This window comes from Hyaena hyaena, unplaced genomic scaffold (genome assembly GCF_003009895.1).
Source record: "Hyaena hyaena isolate Hyena2069 unplaced genomic scaffold, ASM300989v1 scaffold_618, whole genome shotgun sequence".
In the NCBI taxonomy this organism is placed as follows: domain Eukaryota; kingdom Metazoa; phylum Chordata; class Mammalia; order Carnivora; family Hyaenidae; genus Hyaena; species Hyaena hyaena.
The window spans coordinates 602,401-623,048 of record NW_024081250.1 but is presented as its reverse complement, the minus strand read 5'-3'; the positions used below and the strand labels follow the sequence as shown (position 1 = coordinate 623,048).

At 34.7% G+C, this 20,648-nt stretch overlaps 1 protein-coding gene across 1 annotated transcript in view; it reads left to right on the top strand.

Annotated features, from left to right (window-relative positions):
* ERC2 (ELKS/RAB6-interacting/CAST family member 2) overlaps nt 1-20,648 on the top strand; it is a 903,427-nt gene that overhangs the window by 412,043 nt on the left and 470,736 nt on the right. The window contains exon 9 of the mRNA XM_039257435.1: nt 2,270-2,410. Within this exon, the coding sequence (XP_039113366.1) occupies nt 2,270-2,410 (141 nt within the window). The remainder of the gene's footprint in view (nt 1-2,269; nt 2,411-20,648) is intronic.

Genomic DNA, 20,648 nt, shown 5'->3' with positions numbered 1-20,648 from the left:
TATTACCTCAGCCCTTGGGTTTTGATAATTCTATACAAATTAAAGTACTGTCTCAATGAGGAATCCAAGAGGGGAGGAATTGATGAGTAATAGAAACAAAATTCATTTTCCCTAAAATAAGCACACTAGGTACTTTTTTGTTACAGTAGGGAACTTTTGTTTTTGTTTTACAGTGGAGATTATTTCTTTGATACAAAAATAAAGAGTATAAATCCTACTATTCCTACTATTTCACTATTAAATCTAACTTGGTGACTCTGTAATGACTGTAGTTGGTACGTGACAGAAGGCACAGAAGCTTTGACTTCATTTGCAATTTGAATAACTGATTGCAAGTGTTATTCATTGGTTTGCACCTTGAAATCAATATATGTGTGTGTGTGTGTGTGTGTGTATAATTGAAAAGATATCTTGATGACATGGTGGAGCATAGCTTTAAATGAAAATAATTTTGTAAACAATGCCTACATTGTATGATTTCAGACAGGCATTTCAGCAAACATTTATGGTACCTGTATAGTAGCGTGCCTGCCACTGGGATGGGTGTCAGTCAAGGTTCCACCAGAAAAACAACTGTATTAAGAAATTTAACCATATTTAGAAATTTATTGCAAGGAATTGGCTTACATAGCTAAAGGGGCGAGTCTGAAATTCATAGGGCAGACCATCAGAAAAGGCAGGCTGGAAGCACTCCAGACAGGAATTGGGCCAGCAGTCCACAGGTGGGTTTCTTCCTTCTCAGGGAAATCTCAGTCCTGCTCTTAAGGCCTTTCAACCAGTAGAATCAGGCTTATGCAGATTTGGAAAATAATATCCTTTACTTAAAGTCAACTGATGGTAGGTTGTCCCATCTATAAAGTACCTCCAAAGCAACAGCTAGATTAGTGTTGGATTGAATAACTGGGGACTGTAGTCTAGCTAAGCTGATACATAAAGCTATCAGACCTGGCAATTTAAAATGTATAAAGAAAAACAACATTCAGTTGTTGTCAGCTTATAATTTAGTTGGGGTGATAATTACCTTCACCATGGCAAAATGCCTGGATTGCAAAGTACTTTATTATTTCTGTGGGAGTGGTATGATAAAGAACATTGAAACTGGAGTCAGAATCCTGGGTTTGAGACCTGCATCTTCCTTTAATAGAGCACAAACCTTGGAGAAGGCACTCAGTTCATGTGAGCCTCAGTTTCTTTACTGAAAAGTGAGAGTGGCTAACCTGTCCTTCAGAGGGTTGTTAGGAGTTAGGTTGTTTGCTGAGTTATGGTGGTGGTGTCTTTATTAACAAGGTTATTCCAAGGTCCAGGAAGCAGCTCCAACACAAAATATTAGGTAACATCATTTACTAAATGGCCCTTGTGTGCTTAGTGTCTTTCTAGGTGCTGCACTTGGCCATAAAGGAAACATATAAGACCTGATTTGGGGTAAACCCTGAATATTTTAGTCACAGTTAGATTTTGCTATCTGTGTTCAAGTTTGGTGATAGATATGGCCTTTGTAGCTCAGCAGAGTTATGTTCCATAATATACATACATAATATACATGTATACATAATATACATGTTCCATGTATTTACTTCCTTACATTTTAGAATTCAGACTATCCAGGAGAGCTCTTGGTTTCTGGGCATGACTGATGAGTGGAATAACTTAGGTAAAACTATGTCTGAGTTGGGGTTTCATTATATTTGTTGAATTTGGATTTACAAAGAACTGGGACATAAAATCTGCTCTAAATTTTAAAATAATTTTATCTTTGATTCTACAGAAAATATTTTAAAAACCATTGGTTATTTTTCTGTTAAAGAAATGGAATTTGATAAAAACTAAACAGGATGCTTCTTTTATACTTGATTTGTCCTTTGGTAGGGGGGAAAGCATTAAAGTCAGTATTTTCTTTTATATTTGTCTTAGAGTCTGCGCGACTTGACAGCAATAAATGTAAATGGAAGGTTCAGGGTATCTGTTTTACCATGATATGCAAAGACCACCTTGGGACTTACATCATTAGTATGACTTTGAGACGTGAAACATGCATTTACTGACCACACCATTTGGTCACATTTGATTCTATTACACTTAGATTCTGCTTGGTTCTGTAAGCTGGCCAATTTTAATTTCCTGGCCAGAGCCAGCTATTGTTACCTTAGTAAGACTATATTTACCCTTTCTGTCTAATGCATACTTTATTGCTATGCATAGAATCAATGTATTCAAATTGAAGACTAGTAGAAATTGCAGTGTTTTACTCACTAGTGTTCTTTCCTTTCAGTCTAGTTTAATTGACCTCAAGGAACATGCATCTTCATTAGCCTCAGCAGGGCTGAAAAGAGACTCCAAATTAAAATCTCTAGAAATAGCCATTGAACAAAAGAAAGAAGAATGTAGCAAATTGGAAGCACAGTTAAAAAAGGTAAGTGAAGTCCAAGAAAAAAATGCTCATTTTACAATGAATTTATAAAATGGAAAAGGAGGAGATATTTTGCAAAGAAGCAAACCCCTTATCTTTTACTGTCTGCTGATAAGAGAATTAGGCACTTTTAAGAAGTCTGCATGAAATTGGTTAGGGAACCTAAAAAAAATCTTAGGTTTCCTGTCTGAAAAACTTGAAAAATAGATGAAAATAGTAATGGAAGTAAGAAAATATTATAAAAACAACTTGTTACTCAATGGGTAAATCTCAACTTTAGAAAAGATAAATGGAGTGGTGCCTGGGTGGCTCAGTTGGTTGAGCGTCTGACTTTGGCTCAGGTCATGATCTCACGATTCGTGAGTTTGAGCCCTGCACCGGGCTCTGCTGACAGCTAGCTCAGAGCCTGGAGCCCGCTTCAGATTCTGTATCTCACTCTCTTGCTGACCCTCCCCTGCTTACGCTGTCTCACTCTCTGTCTCTCAGAAATAAATTAAAAAAAAACATAAAAAAAAGATAAATGGAAATGTTTGTAACAAATCAAAGAATCCAGAGGCTTCATTTATATTGATAAGCTTTTACTACTTTCAGAAGTAGGCCAATTAATGTATTGGAGCTTTGTAAAAATTTATCTGACAATATTAAATTTCTAAAAACCTGCCCAGATAGTCAAAGTCCCTAGAGTATCTGTGGGATGACTATTTATACTTAACCAAAAATGACCTTGATGTCTTAGAAAGCTTGTTGAACGTAGAAGACTTTCGAAAAGAAAATAGGTTTTTTACATTGCAGCATTAACATGTTTTCTCTGACCTGGACATTTTGTGGAGTACATTTCCAGTCATGCATCATTCCTTTGACTTTTTCCCTGTGTTGTTTGGTATGTCTGCACTCATTGTTCACATAAAACTCATAACTTTATGAGTTTAAGCAATTTGTTTCCCTTTAACAGCTTATACACTTATTCAAAAGTGATAAGAATCTAAATAATCAAAGCATATAATAAAGTTTGACTATATATAATGTATAGCACACTGGAATGGGAATTTATTTGCTAAAGTTATAAAAATATATGATGTGGATGATAAGGATGTTAAAGCATCATATATCTGTGGAGAAATTATTCTGAATATTTAAAAATTGAATATACTGTTTTGTATGATGCAATACATAACCGAAATGTTCAGTTTACCACAGAATTTTAGGAAATTGTCCTAAGAAATTTCACACTAGTAAAGTCACCTTAACTAAAGATAAATATAGAGACCAAATCCCTCTATAGATAGCAAAGAGCAAGAAAAACTCTATATTGCAAAATCTGCTTTTCTTGTCTGCTCATCATCTCACTTTTTTCAAGCAGTATCTAGTTAAGCAGAAATCTTGAACAATAAACACAAGAATTTAAATTGCCCATTTGAGAGTGCTTAAGTAGCAATTGAGTTGTCTATTTATGCATTTTGGGTGTATGATAATACATTCTTGACCCATATAACAAATGTGTTCTATAATATGTTATATGCGCATGTACATATCAAGAAATGAATTCATGAAAGGTACTTTTAATTTAATGAACAGTTTTGCGACCGCAAGGCAGGCTTCAGGGTAATTGAGAGAGAACTTCATTAACTTGCTTTGCATTAGCTTACCTCAGTTGCATTGTGCTGAGTCCTAAAGAAGGAGGACTTCAATTAGACCTGGCCATGAAAGATAACTTCATCAACTCTTTGTAGCTATTGTGGAGATGAGGCCACTGTATATATTAATTCTGCAGATACATGCTCAACATGCTCCCTTTTAGTGTAAGTCAGCTATGGAATTTGAAACTCTCTACTAGTTAAAAGGAAGAGGTTCACATATTATAGTTTCCATATATATGACTTGACTATATAAAGAGAACATTTATGCATTTCAATTTAGTTTCTTTCAGGGTAGCTCTGATTTGCCCAAAGTATCACTCATAGCATGTGATTTCCTAAACTCTTAGGTAGACATTGTGTGCTGAAGTTCATAGAGCAAATCCTGTAAACATTTTAGCATTATTCCTGACAATATTTTACCAGGCTTTCCCGTCACCAGGATTAAAGTAACAAATATGGTTGTCTTGCTGTAAAGGACCTAATTAATTTATGGAAAGATAACTTATTTCTAAGTATATAAATAATGTTTGCTTATGCTATCTCCTAAATGCATAGTACAGTGAGATTAAATAAGGTAATTATAATTTAAATATTTTCATACCTAACCTGTAGATGCTATTTTGTTATTTTTGGCTCTCTAGCACCAACTAAATTCAAAAGTTTAAAATACTTTTCTTAGTAGTCTTTAATTTCTGCTAATAAATAGTTCCGTAAAAACCTCAATTGCCCATCACCTTAAAAAGAATTGAGATCTACATGAAATATTTGAAAATATAAGCCAACAGTATGTGAATATACATATAAACACATCATTTACTCATGGAAAAATAAGCAGCTATAAAAGCTTAAGGAGTGTCTGGGCCTCCTTATAAATAAAAGGGTATGTGACTTGTGAATAAAATATAAAGGGTTACTAAATGAAAGCTGAAAACATAATAGTTTTATTATGTCATAAATAAACCATGAATTCCCAATGGAATTTTGCTCAAGATTTGTGAGCTTCCAGATATTTTTGCTATAAAATGTACATAACATCGTAGATGTATTTAGCTGAACAGAAACCTTGTCTGCCAATTACAGTGGGATCCAAATTGTGATTTAAATTTATTTTTTGTCTTTGGAACAATTCTTGACATTGGTAAGATGAGTTTTTATATAAAAGTTTATGGAGAACATTTACATGCATAGTTACTTTTAATGCTTTACTGTACTGTTAATTTGAGTCTCCAAATACTTCATGATGAAAATTGGTTATAGGCAGAAAAGGAACTAGTCCTTACACATTGCATCTCACCTCTTAAAAACAATAACATCATGTGTGAGGAAAGTTTTACTGATATTTGTGAGGCTGATAAGATGATATTAACCACATAATGTACAACAACTAGTTATGAGCAATCTTTACAAATCAATGTGTTCATTAATCCTAAATAGACACCCAGGGGTTGAGAAGAACCTGATTAGTGACATGTGGATAATTTTGTCTTTCAAGAATATATGGTGTTCAGTATGTAGAAGTAAGTTTACCTTATATGTCTAGTAATCAATTAAGAATGATTCAAAATGTTATAAATTGTGGTATTTGGTAATTTTCCAATTAATATCATCTTTGAGGGGAGTGGGTTTTTTTAACCAAGGTAAAATTATTATTTACTTCATCAAAGTTGAACAAACAGAAAATTCAGGCTCTTCAAAGACACATACATGTCTCAGCTTAAAGCAAAGTGAAATTTCTTACAATATTTCATCTTCTACACCTTGACATTGAGCTGGAAGTTAATGATGCAGGTATTTAAGAAATAGAACTTGGGAGTGATATTTAAAATAATATTCAGTACATTTAAATCTACCAAAATTTAAATCTTCTACACAAAAAAAGACTGGAGAGCATTATAAATTCTGTAAGCACTTGGAACATAATAGGATAGTCACTAAAAATTCTATTTATTATTAATTATGAATGAACTCATAGTAGAAGTTGGTAATGGGCAATGGATAATACTGTATTTTGATTTCCTTATTCTTCCTGCTGACTTAATTTTTTTCTTCTCCCATTCACTGTTAATCCTGTAATGTCTTGCTTACTGATATTTGCTATTGCTAACCTGCTGTTTGCTGATCTATATAATTTATAAAGTTAGACTGAATAGAAACTTTAGGCTTGTGTTAATATAAAAGGAGAGCTATAAATTCAATGATAAAGATTTAATTAATCTTTTATTATTACCATCTTTGAAGTTCAGGTAATAAATTGCAGGCTTGGCCAAAAGTACTTCTTCTGATTCATTGCTAGAGGCCAGCACTTCATGTATCATCAAAAGTGGACAGCTTTCTTTATTTCATGGGTTATTTAACTTGAGAAAGGGAAAGTAACACAAACCTTAAATTTCTTATTCCAGCTATTCTTTTTTAGGAGCCAAAGTCAACATTTCTATTTCCCTAGAGCCTCTCACTTTCACTGTGGAATGTTTAGAAACTGAAATTTCTTCTTTTTTAATGACTAGTTTGTCTGTGCAAATGCACTGGATTTGTTGAGCTAATGCTGTTTTTCTGGATCTTTCCTTCTTTCCCTGTCTGTGCTTCAATGCCTCCCCAACTTTGCAATGTAGCAAGCTGAGCAGTTGTTCAATCAGATGTACAACCCAGTAAGTCATTTCTGAAAGTTCCGCTGTAACATATCAAAGCATGAGGATCAATTGATCACATGTCCTGGTGTGCCATACTGGGGAGGTTTCAAAAATATTTATGAGTCTCTTCCCATTTCCGTTCTGTCAAAAGAAATGACCTGCGCACAGGCCATTGCCATTTCTTTTGAATGTGAAATTAAAAAATTAAGAACTCAAGAATATACCTCCAGCTCTGATATCACATCCTTCTAAACTTCAACTCTAAGGGTGTAGAAAAGCAGAGGTCAGCTGCAGATCTAAGCTCAGGGAATTCTTTCTTAGATCCTTCTAACTCAGAATTACCTATGTGAAATGTGATAGTATTTTGTAAAGTAGCAAGCAATTCGATATAAATTGTATTCAAATGATAGAAGTTAAAATAGGTTTAGATTTAAAAATAGGGCTACGCTCTTTGAGATTGGTAAATGCCGAACATTATTGTGGGTTTTGTAAGAGTTAAAAACCTGTCATTTGACCAAGGACAAACTAAAATATACCCTCCTAATAACAGATAGTAACAATTCTGATTATAGCTTAATGGTACACATTACAGGTACCTAGTAAAAATATATGTAAAACGGCTGGCCCAGATACCACCACTGATTTTTTTTTATCCTAATGACAGGTGTGCATTTATATGAAGCAGTTTATTTGTTTCTTTAACTTATTAAAGAATGACCTTTTGTTTTGTCAACTCAACTGGCTTACTGGGTGAAATATTACCTAAAGGTGACCAGAATTTGTCATTTGGTAGATGTGATCTGTGCTGTCATGCATTCTAATTACCTCCTATTTATGAATTCCCATCATGAGAAGAAGAATAGCAGAGATAAAGAAAACAATTCAGCCAACAAAACAATTCAGCCAACAACTTTTTGTTAAGCTGCTATTCCATGTTACATCCAGCATGATACACACAAGATGCTTGAATGTACTTAATTAGATTCAACTTCCGCTCTCCAAAGTTCAAAACAAATTTTATTTTTGCAGACAGAATTTCTCAATTTCAGTTATTGTATCTTTATTAACCTCTTTCCCCAAGTATGATTTTTAATAGGGCAGGAAAGATACCCCAAATTTCCTTTCCCTTAACATTTGAATGGGAGTGTTAATAAGCAGGCTCAAGACAATGGGTAGATGAAGAGGGCCACATTTGGAATATCTTTAAGCTTGAAAATTGATCCTGGGAAAAATAGTATTTTCTTCAGATCATTTTTTAAAGATGTAAAGTAGTCCAATTGATACTGTTTCACATTTACTACTTAAGGACAGGAAGAAAACCAAAGTATGTCACATTTTGGGTGTGTGCAAGACAAATGGGGAGGACCTTTTTCCTGTAGCAGCCAAGATTTATCAGTACCACAATAGGATTTCAGCATCCCTGTCAGGATAGGAGGACCAAAGAAATAGCTCCGTTAACCTTTAGACCATTTCTAGAAATATTGATGATATGGCACTTATTGGACCTTGCCTTCATTTCAACCACAGCGGCGGGTCTCTAGGAAGCAAAAACAAACTTTACTCCTCAAATTAATTAAGCTAACCTATTGGTTTGGCATCCTGGGAGTATAGCCAACCTCTCATTATTTTAACTCTCCCTGTCTGCAAATATTCTCAGGGTCCAATTCTTTTTTGGACTGATAGGGATACAGCATGATAGATTTCCTATCCTTAAAAGTCTTTTAAATAATAATTATGTTTTCCTGGCTATAAAAATAACATGGCCACAGCGGAGAATTTGCAAAAGTATGGATGTGTAGGAGAAAATAAAATTAGCAGAATATCTCACAGCACAAAGATAATCACCAGGAACATTTGGGTGGTTCCCTACCCAGACATCTTTTTATCATTCTTGTTCTCTCCTTTCTCCCTTTTTCTCTCTTTTCTTCTTTCTTTCCTTTCTCCCCCCTCCATCCTTCCCCCTTCTTCCTTTTTTACTTTCCTCTCTTTCCTTTCTTCTCTTTAATTCTTATTTAATACTCTTATTTCTTTTCACCAAATAGTGTCAGTGTTTACTGAGTTGTAGATCCTATTTTTATAACATTTCATCAGCATTTTCTGCAGTAACTGTTATTCCAAAGCATTATCTTATGGATTATGTGATATTTTACTGTATTTACTCATTCCCTAAATGTTGCTCATCTCTTTCCTCTTTTTTTTCCAATATATAATGCTCTGAAAAACATCTTTCCATTATTAATTTCTCCACATTTCTGTTTTTCATGGAACAAATTCCTGGTCAATGACTGTTGAAAGCTCCTGATAGCTCTTGCTATGATGCATTTTAGAGCACTGAATGAAGGCAGCCTTTCTGCCCACCCCAACCAACATGGAGAATTGCCACTTTACATAACTTGGACACATGCGTAGGTGGATTTTTTTTAATTTTGACTTTATTTTCTTTAATTACTAGAGTGGTTGAGGTTTTTTAATAACTTTATTAGCTATTGGTATTTTTCTTCTGTGAATTGTTTAAGTGACATACGCACTTGTTTTTGAGCTTATCTTTTCATTCATTGGTTTGTATGAGTCATTCTATGCTTTATATAGAATCTTTGTCAGATTTGTGGCAAATTTTCATTTCACTTAAATTTTTTTTAAATAAAGAAAACTATTTTTAAGTTTCTTGCCTTGTGTTTCCCTTTATGATTTTCTCATTTCCTTTATGCTTACAAGTCATTCTTGGATTTCAAGAATAGACACCTATATTTAAAAAATTTTTTAATGTTATCTTTTACATCATACCTATCTTTAGTTTATTTTGATTTATGTTGAAAGGTAGAGTTTTCACGTATATATTTTTAAATGACTTAAATGATTATCTAATTATCTCGGCACCACTTACCAGATAATTCTTTATCCACTGATCTTGATACTGTTTCAATGTATGTCTCATTATGTATGAATGTCTTAGTTTCTGAACTTGTATTTGGTTTTATCAATATCTGTTGCTTGTTGAGTCAGAATTTTAATTATTGTGGCTTTATAATATTTTTAAAATATCTAGTGAAATAAATTTCACCCTAATTTCTTTCTACTTTTCATTTCATTTTGGTTTGTTTTAGTGTTCTTAGCCTTTAATTTTCTGTTATTCCAAGTAAACTTCAGGATCACCTTGTCAACTAATTTGGTGATTTTTATTTGAATTATACTCAACCTATAAAATAATTTTAGAATGATATCTTTCCAATATCATTTCTTCCAGTTGATGAACTTGATACAACTTTTTTTATTTAAGAGATCTTTTACAGTAAAGGTTTGGTATTTTCCTATTATAGGCCTGTAATAGTTCCTTTTAAAGATGGTCCTAAGCAGTACGATACATATATATATATAAAATTGTTAAGTTACTAAAAATTTATGTTAGGTTAATTTTTGGTGAATGCTGTATTATTCTTTTTATTTTCTAACCAGTTATTCGTACCTAGGAAATTTCTTTTATTACTGTATGTTTATTTTGAATCAGGCCTCCCTATACATTTTGGTGAGTTATAACTTAATTGTTTTTGTTAAATAATATCATCTTATAGTCAGTTCTATGTCCATTAATCTAAACTAAGTTATAGTAAATAAAGATTCAGCTTTAAAGTCTTCCTGGGAACATTTTTTTCCTAGAGTAGAAATAAACCTACTTTTGAAACTCTTCTACTTTCACTTTAGTCATCTTTGTACTACTCATTGATGCTGTAATGCCATTTCTTAGGAATCGAAAATTTTGTCCTTGTATCCTTATTATTTCTTGTAATAATAACCTTTCTGCAGCTTAACTACCAGTCTTTCTCCTGGAGGAGTTTCATCTTGTCATTGTAAGCACTGTGCAGGCTATCTTCAGTTGAATTCTTTTTCTTCCCTTAGTTCTTAATTCCAGACAAATAATATGTTTTTTTTTAATCAGGCTCAAATACTACCTTCTTTGCTGTAACCCTAGTAGTTATTATGCCCAGAGATGGTATCCAGAGGTCTCATAAATTTTTAATAAAACTTTAGAGCTTCTGGGTCTTCAATTTAGTGCATTGTATAATATCCTTGTTGCTCCAAGGCAAATGATTGATTTGGAGGCACTGGGGGCAACATTGTGACTTGGCCAGGGCACACCTGAAACCCTTTAGATGTACCTCCATACCTGTGAATTTCTCCCCTTGCCTATCTACTGAAATCCTGTCTCTTCTGCAAATACATCTTTTTCAGGGCTCACATTTTCTGCACCAGTTTACAAGAAAAAGACCAAGCATTTTTCCAGTCTAGAGAGAGAAAAAAATCTTGTTAATGTTCAGTGAGGTCTTCTTGATTTATACGACTGTATGATCCCAAGGACATGGTAGACTGAATCATAAATGCTTTCACAGTCATTTTTAGGTACACTGGTTTATTTTGGCAATTTTTTGGCTTATTTATGCAAATTATTTGATTCACTCATAGACTAGTCCCCCAACACAGTGGAAAACTACAGGTATTTAAGAGATAATTCATGGCATGCACATAGGTTGTACAAACACATGCATGCACACAAACACACCTCATACTTGCTCTAGACTTTCAACATCTAAAGAACTCAATATTTGTAATAACACTGAAGAGTTGAGGTCACATGTTTTATTTCAGAACATCCAGAGAACTTCATTTCTCTACTTTGCTAATTTTAGGAAATTCCATAGTTAGAAGGGATTACATTGTAATTGTATTTTTGTTTGAATGGTCTTAAAAAGTGTTAAGCATACACTTGGTTCTTTTTATTTTGTATATGTGTGACATAAGAAAAATTATTTTGAACATTTGTTTATAAATAGCGTATTTGTTCTATCTGTGAAAGAAGTTTCATTTTAGAACAGTTGTTATAAAATTAAAATTGTTAGTGCTTAGAATTATAAAAGAAGAGTTTCCTTTAGAACTAAGTAGTGTAAGATTCAAAGACACATCATTGTTAGATTTTGAATTGTAGATTTTGAATTCAGGTTCAGCTTTTATATTTTGTATTAATCATATTTAAAATAAAATGTAAATTTTATATGTTAACGTTCTATAATCATGCTTACAAATTTTATTGTAAAAAGTAGTATTTTAGGGCACCAGGGCTGCTCATTTGGTTAAGCGACCAACTTTGGCTCAGGTTATGTCTCAAATCCGTGAGTTTGAGCCCTGCATCAGGCTCTGTGCTGACAACTCAAAGCCTGGAGCCTGCTTCGGATTCTGTCTTCCTCTTTCTCTGCCCCTCTACTCCACACTCTGTCTCTCTCTCAAAAATAAATAAACATTAAAAATTTTTTTAAAAAAAACATATTTTGTTCATAAAGATGTGAAGGCTGGAACTTCTTTTAGAAGTTTATATATATAAACTATGTGATAGTTTATATACCCTGTTCTACTGTTCAGATAGGAAAGGAATTTTAAAGTGCTGTTTAACAGACACCAAACCCCGAAAGTGCTGCAATCAGGAATCATATTTTCACTGTGCATAAATTTAGCAAATTATTGCTAAAACTCATAAGCACCAGAGGAGAAAACTATCAGACTCATTAGTTGGTGTTCTGCTTATATTTTACAATCATGACTAATCATTTGTTTATTTTGAAAGAAATGATTTTTTAAAATGGTTAGGCCCCCATTTCAAAGAGAGAATGCTATATAATATTATAATTGAGTATTCCTTCCCCAATTTTCACAGCAGATTTCTAGACCAAAGTTAATGCTTTCCTTTTAGGCACTTAGAATGATGAACTAGACTTTTACTGAATATAATCAATGCCCTACCTTTACAAAAGAACTATTAATAAACTTGTGATTTTTCATATTGATACTATCAATCCCTGGTTTGCCTTAAGCTACTTTTCTTAATTTTAATTTAAATATATTTAAATTAATTTGAATTTAAATTTAAATTAAAATTCATTAATTTTAAATAAATTAAAATTCCTTAATTTGAAACTTTGCCTTATTTCCTAAAATAATTCTAAATTCTATAATTAAAATAGCCGCTAGGTATTGTTATGTACTACTTGTCCTAAGTCGTGACCAGATTTCTCTTTTGTGCTTGATTCAGGATTTCAGAGTCAGTTTACATCACAATTCCAAGGCTTGCCCACGTCAGTGAAGCTCCCAAGTTTGTTTTGATTTTTCCCATTTGTGGGGAAATTTCCTTACATTTGGGAATGTAGGAAACATAATTGCGGATCCTCAAAACTTACTGATCTAATATGTAATACAGACATTTCTGAAATATTTTTTCCCCAATTTTCTGTGTTTCAATGAAATGCTTTTGAGAGTTGCTGTCAAAGTTACCAGAAATATTTTTGAGACAGAACCAGATACCTGGATTTGCCTTTAAACCAATGGGTTTAATAAGCAAAATCAAATCTCTACATTAAAAAAAAAAAGAATGCTCATTGATATTTTTTTTGTTTTTAATGATTGGTGAATGTCTTAGAAGGTGACAATGTTCTTCCCTATATATGTGATAAGTAACTTCTAAAGCCATTAAATCCACACCAATCTGCATTTTCAAGTGCTAGATTCCTGACTAATACAGATAGGGGACAAAGTTGATATGTCTGTGGAGAACGCAATGGGTAATCACTTCTTGACCTTCAGGGGGACCTAATTTGAAATCAACACATCCATAAGGAGAAAGAATTACTGTGTTTTTTTAGTTTAAACCTTGAATGGGCCAGGATGCCATGGTAGAAATTTATTCAGATAATGATTATCAAATATATTTATTATTTTTGTCTGCAGTGTCTGAAGTAACCTGCCATTCGAGGTTAAAGAACACATGCTATAATTTGAAAAGGCAAGAGTATTGGGAAATGTAAATAAAGTGCTTCCTTCACTTCATTTTTAGAGGAAGTTCTGGACTTATAACTTGGATAAAAGCATACTTTATAAGCTCAATTTAGTCCTGTATTTCTTTAGTATATGTAGTATAACCCACATGTCCTTAGATCACAATATAACACATCCATGTTACGCTGGTTAACAGTTTTAGCCCAGCCTCTGAAAAGTTATGATTCCAGCCAAATAGAGGTGGCTGCTTACAATATCTTTTATGAATTCTGTGGAGACTTCTGCTGCTACCACTCAGGTTGGGTAGAGGGCTTACCAGCTGTGAGTCATGTGAAACTCATCCCTGGAATCTTCTCCTGGATACTAATGATGACCCAGAAGCAGCTGTTACTTGTCCATCTCTATATGACTCTTTCTTAAAGCTTTCTGTTGATTTAAGACATTTTTTTATAGGGTATCTATTTACACCTTTATTTAATAACCCTTCCAAGAATTCTGGCACCTATCATTGATATGGAGATGTATTTAAGTCAAAGGTATTCTTGCAGTTGCCTATTCCTTTTAAAAGGAAGAATTATTAGCACCCACGAGTATTATCTAACAGATACCAGGCTAACTATAAACTTGGCTATGATCTCTTTCAATCACATGATCTAATTTTAGTATCACTTGAGACCAACAGTGGTCTAGATTGAGGTATGTCTTTTCCTAGGCTTTCTGTACTTCAAAACATCCTATGAATCATTTCACCAGTATTGATTTGTTGGGTTGGAGAGACTACCAACCCACCTAATTTCACCTGGTGTCAAAGCTGGCCTTGGATTATCTTCTCTTCATGGAGCTAAAAAAAGGAATGTGTTCAGATACCCATCTACCAGCAGACTGCTTTTTCTGTAAGCCTAGCAGAGAGGATTCTATAATGTTTATGTAGTATCTTGAAGAAAAACTAAATAAACCCATGAACTTAGCTGTATAACAAGCCCTACCAATGGGATGTATGTCATAAAGGAATACTCATACTAAGAATACAAATGAATAATACCTACCCCATATTTGTTATTTGTTAGTTTTTGCTGTCCTTGGAGATGTTAACTCCTTTGCCTATAGTAGTCATAAGACATGGGGCTAAATTTAGAATCTAGGTCTTGCAACTAGTAATCCTGTACCCATTTATTAAAGATAATGATAATAATAATCATAAGAATAAAAACAACCAAAGCAAAGCAGTGGCTAACTGAACTGCTAGCTCTTTGTGAATCTTTAAATCAAAGTCAAGAAGGGAATCTTAAATCAGAAACACGCAACCAAAACATTTACATTTCTTATGTTCTAGCTTCTTCTTATTCAGTTCATGAGTTCTTTTTTTAAAAGATCTTAATATTATTGGTTGGGTAGTTTGAGAAAAATATCATGAGAAGCTTTTTAGCTGCCATAAAATAATGGTAACATAGCATAAAAGTAGAAGGGAATTAACATGAATATTTTGTTTTCTTTTCCTTAGTAGTTTATTTTCTTTCATAGTTTATTGTCAAGTTGGATTCCATATAACACCCAGTGCTCATCCCAACAAGTGCCCTCCTCCATGTCTATCAACACCCTATCCCTGTCCTCCCCCATCAGCCCTCAGTTTGTTCTCAGCATTCAAGAGTCTCTGATGGTTTGCCTCCCTCCCTCTCCCCAACTGTTTTTCCCCTTCTCCTCCACCATGGTCTTCCTTTAAGTTTCTCCTAATCCTCCTATAAGTGGAAGCATATGGTATCTGTCTTTTTCTGCCTGACTTATTTCGCTCAGCATAACACCCTCAAGGTCCATCCATGTTGCTACACATGGCCAGATCTCATTCTTTCTCGTTGCCATGTAGTATTCCATTGTATAGATAAACCACATCTTCTTGATCCATTCATCCGTTGATGGACACTTAGGCTCTTTCCATGATTTGGCTATTGTTGAAAGTGCTCCTGTGAACATTGGTGTACATGTGCTTCTAGGCATCAGCACTTCTGTATCCCTTGGGTAAATTCCTAGGGCTATTGCTGGGTCATAGGGGAGTTCTATTGTTAATTTTTTGAGGAACCTTCACACTGTTTTCAGAGGGGCTGTACCAGTTTACATTCACACCAGCAGTGTAGGAGGGTGCCTGTTTCTCCACATCCTTGCCAGCACCTAGGGTCTCCTGATTTGTTCATCTTAGCCACTCTGACCGGCATGAGGTGGTATCTCAGTGTGGTTTTGATTTGTATTTCCCTGATGATGAGGGATGCTGAGCATCGTTTCATGTGTCTGTTGGCCATCTGGATGTCCTCTTTGGAGAAGTGTCTGTTTATGTCTTCTGCCCATTTCTTCACTGAAGAAATTTGTTTTTGAAGTGTGGAGTTTGGTGAGTTCCTTATAGATTTTGGATACTAGCCCCTTATGTGATATGTCATTTGCAACTATCTTTTCCCATTCCGCCAGTTGCCTATTAGTTTTATGGATTGTTTCCTTTGCCGTGCAGAAGCTTTTTATCTTGATGAGGTCCCAGTAGTTCATTTTTGCTCTTGATTCCCTTGCCTTTGGGGATGTGTCAAGTAAGAGTTTGCTGCAGTTGAGGTCAGGGAGGTTGTTTCCTGCTTTTTCCTCTAGGGTTTTGATACTTTCCTATCTCACATTCAGGTCCTTTATCCATTTTGAGTTTATTTTTGTGTATGGTGTGAGAAAGTGATCTAGTTTCATTCTTCTGCATGTTGCTGTCTAGTTCTCCCAGCACCGTCTGTTAAAGAGGCTGTCTTTTTTCCATTGGATACTCTTTCCTGCTTTGTCCAAGATTAGTTGGCCATACAATGGTGGGTCCAATTCTGAGTTCTCTATCCTGTTCCATTGGTCTGTGTGTTTGTTTTGTGCCAATACCATACCGTCTTGATGATTACAGCTTTGTAGTAGAGGCTAAAGTCTGGGATGGTGATGCCTCCCATTTTGGTTTTCTTCTTCAGTATTACTTTGGCTATCCGGTGTCTTTTGTGGTTCTATACAAATATTAGGATAGTTTGTTCTAGGTTTGAGAAGAATGCTGGTGCAATTTTGATTGGGATTGCATTGAATGTGTAGATTGCTTTGGGTAGTAATGACATTTTAACAGTATTCTTCCAATCCATGATCATGGAATGTTTTGCCATTTCTTTGTGTCTACTTCAATTTTCTTCATAAGTTTTCTATAGTTTTTATCATACAGATCTCATATCTTTGGTTAGGCTTATTCCTTGGTATTTTATGATTTTTGTGCAATTGTGAATGGGATCAGTTTCTGGATTTCTCTTTCTGTTGCTTCATTATTGGTGTATAAAATGCAACCGATTTCTCTACGTTGAATTTGTACCCTGCAACTTTGCTGAATTCATAGATCAGTTCTAGTAGGCTTCTGGTGGAGTCTGTTGGGTTTTCTATGTAGAGTATCATGTCATCTGGGAAAAGTGAAAGTTTGACTTCTTTTTTGCCAATTGGGATGCCTTTTGTTTCCTTCTCTTGTCTGATTGCTGATGCTAGGACTTCCAGCACTATGTTAAACAACAGTGGTGAGAGTGGACATCCCTGTCGTGTTCCTGATCTCAGGTGGAAAGCTCTCACTTTTTCCCCATTGAGGATGATGTTCGCTGAGGGCCTCTCATAAATGGCTTTTATGATGTTTAAGTAAGTTCCTTCTATCCAGAACTTCTCAAGGGTCTTTATTAAGAAGTATTTTGTGAAATGCTTTTTCTGCGTCTATCAACAGGATCATATGGTTTTTATCTTTTATTTTGTTAATGTGATGTATCACACTGATAGATTTGCGAATATTGAACCAGCCGTGTAACCCAGAATGAATGTCACTTGATCATGGTGGATAATTCTTTTTATGTGCTGTTGAATTCGATTTGCAAGTATGTTGTTGGGGATTTTTGCATCCGTATTCATCAAGAATATTGGCCTGTAGTTCTCTTTTTTTGCTCGGCCTCTGTCTGGCTTAGGAATCAAAGTGATGCTGGCTTCGTAGAATGAGTCCAGAGGTTTTCCTTCTATTTCTATTTTTTGGGATAGCTTGAGAATGAGTATTAACTCTGATTTAAATGTCTGGTAGAATTCCCCAGGGAAACCATCAGGTCCAGGGCTCTTATTTGTTGGGAGATTTTTGATAACTGATTCAATTTCTTCACTCATTATGGGTCTGTTTAGATTTTCTCTCTTCCCGTGTGAATTTTGGTAGTATGTATATGTTTGGAATTTGTCCATTTCTTCTAAATTGTCCAGTTTGTTGGCATATAGTTTTCATAGTACTCCCTGATGATTGTTTGTATTTCTGAGGGATTGGTTGTAATAAATCCATTTTCATTCATGATTTTGTCTATTTGGGTGCTCTCTCTTTTCTTTTTGAGAAGCCTGGCTAGTGGTTTGTCAATTTTGTTTATTTTTTCAATAAAAACAACTCTTGGTTTCATTGATATGTTCAACTTTTTTTTTTTTTTTTTGGATTGTGTATTATTTATTTCTGCCCTGATTTTTATTTCTCTTCTTCTGCTGGGTTGGGGTACTTTTGTTGCTCTCCTTCTAGTTCCTTTAAGTTTGCTGTTAGGTTTTGTATTTGTGTTTTTTCTAGTTTCTTGAAATATGTCTGGAGTGCAATATAGTTTCCTTTTAGGACTACCTTTGTCGCATCCCAAAAAGTTTGGATAATTGTATTTTCATTTTCATTTGTTCCCATATATTTTTAAATTTCTTCTCTAATTGCCTGATTGGCCCATTTGTCCTTTAGTAGGGTGTTCTTTAACTTCCATGTTTTTGGAGGTTTTCCAGTTTTTTTCCTGTGATTGATTTCAAGTTTCATAGCATTATGATCTGAAAGTGTGCATGGTATGATCTGGATTCTTTTATATTTTTTGAGGGCTGCTTTATGACCTAGTAAGTGATCTATCTTGCATAATGTGCCAAGATATTTAGAGTTCTAAATATATCTCTCAAATCCATCTGGTCCAGTGTATCATTCAAGTCCATTGTGTCTTTAGTGATTTTCTGTCTAGTTTATCTATCCATTGCTGTAAGTAGAGTATTAAAGTCCCCTGCTATTAGCACATTCTTATCCATAAGATTGTTTTCTGTTTGTGATTAATTGTTTTATGTATTTGGGTGCAGCCTTATTTGGTGCATAGACATTTGTAATTGTTATCTCTTCCTGATAGATAGACCCTGTAATTATTATATAATGCCCTTCTTCATCCCTTGTTACTGCCTTTACTTTAAAGGCCCATTTGTCTGATATGAGTATGGCTACTCCAGCTTTCTTTTGACTTCCAGTAGCATGAGAGATATTTCTGCATCCCCTTACTTTCAATATGAAGGTGTCCTCGGGTCTACAATGAGTCTCTTGTAGACAGCAAATAGATGGAGTTTGTTTTTTTTTATCCATTCTGCTACCCTATGTCTTTTCATTGGAGCATTTAGTCCATTTGTCAGTTTTATTATCGAAATTTATGGGTTTAGAGTCATTGTGTTCTTTGTAGGATTCATGCTTGTGGTGGTGCCTCTGGTACCTTGTGTTCCTTGCAACATTTCCCTCACAGAGTCCCCCTTTGAAATTCTTGTAGGGCTGCTTTAGCAGTGATGAAATCTTTCCATTTTTGTTATTTGGGAACACTTTTATCTCTCCTTCTATTCTGAATGACAGGCTTGCTGGATAGAGGATTATAGGCTGCATATTTTTTTCTGTTCATCACATTGTAGATTTCCTGCCATTCCTTTCTGGCCTGCCAAGTTTTAGTAGATACAGCTGTAACTACTCTGATAGGTCTCCCTTTGTATGTTAGGGCCCTTTTATTCATAGATGCTTTCAGAATTCTCTCTTTATCCTTATATTTTGCCAGTTTCACTATGATATGTCGTGCAGAAGATCAATTCAAATTACATCTGAGGGGAGTTCCCTGTGCCTCTTGGATTTCAATGTCTGTTTCCTTCTACAGATTAGGGAAATTCTCAGCTATAATTTCCCCGTCTCTTCCTCTTCTGGGATTCCTATGATACGGATATTGTTCCGTTTGATTGTATCACTCAGTTCTTGAACTCTTCTTTCATGCTCCTGGATTAGTTTGTCTCTCTTTTTCTTGGCTTCCTCTTTTTCTATAATTGTGTCTTCTAATTCATCTATTCTCCTCTCTGCCTCTTCAATCCATGCATTGGATGCCTCCATTTTATTATGTGCCTCATTTATAGCATCTTTTAATTCATCACAACTATTTTTAAGCCCCACAGTCTTTGTAGCAATAGCTTCTATGATGTCTTCCATGCTTTTTTTCAAGCCCAGCGATGAATTTTATGACTATTGTTCTAAATTCTTGTTCAGTTATGTTGCTTATATCTGTTTTAAGCAGCTCTTTAGCTGTCATTTCTTTCTGGAATTTCTTTAGACTAGAGTTCTTTTGTCTCGTCATTCTGGCTAGCTTTCTGTCTCTTCTTAGTTTTAAAAGCTTGTTATGTGCTCTGCATCTGCCAGTTCTGCTATATTAAAGAAGGCTCATTGACTGTCTAGCACCTGTCTGTTCAGGAAGTGTTCTTTGAATGGTGTCTCTTGTTGAGACTTTGGTTATTATATTTTCCTACTTATAGTGGTATTTGGGACTCTCCACCATGTGTACTTTGGCTTGTTTCTTGAGGTAGTCCTGGAAAAAAAAACAAAACAGACAAACACACAGGGAACAAAGGCACGCAAATGCACAGACAAATCCAAGAAACAAGCAAACTGAAAGGGAAAAAGAAAAAGAAAATAAGAAAAAGGAGGAGAAAAGGAAAGAGAAGAAAAAAGCAAAAAAACCCCAAAAGACAAAGGATAGTCTAAAAGCATAAAACCAGAATTCCCAGCTACAAATAGAGAGCAGGGTGGATGCAGTGCTAATGGAAGAGCATATTCACAGAGAGAAATGTCAGGGTGGGGAGAAAGTGAAATTGGACAATGACCAGGCAGAGAGACTAAGAGGCTTGATTCAGAAAGACAAAGAGGAGAATATGGTAGGAGGCAAGGAGAAAGAAACGAAGATAACGTTACTCTGAGAAACTATATAGTCTGATTACTCCAGAGAGAGAGAGATAGAAAGGTGGTGGTGGAGGTATAGAATATATATCTAGAGAATGGATTAAATGTGGCTGTTTAAGCAAACCAATGAC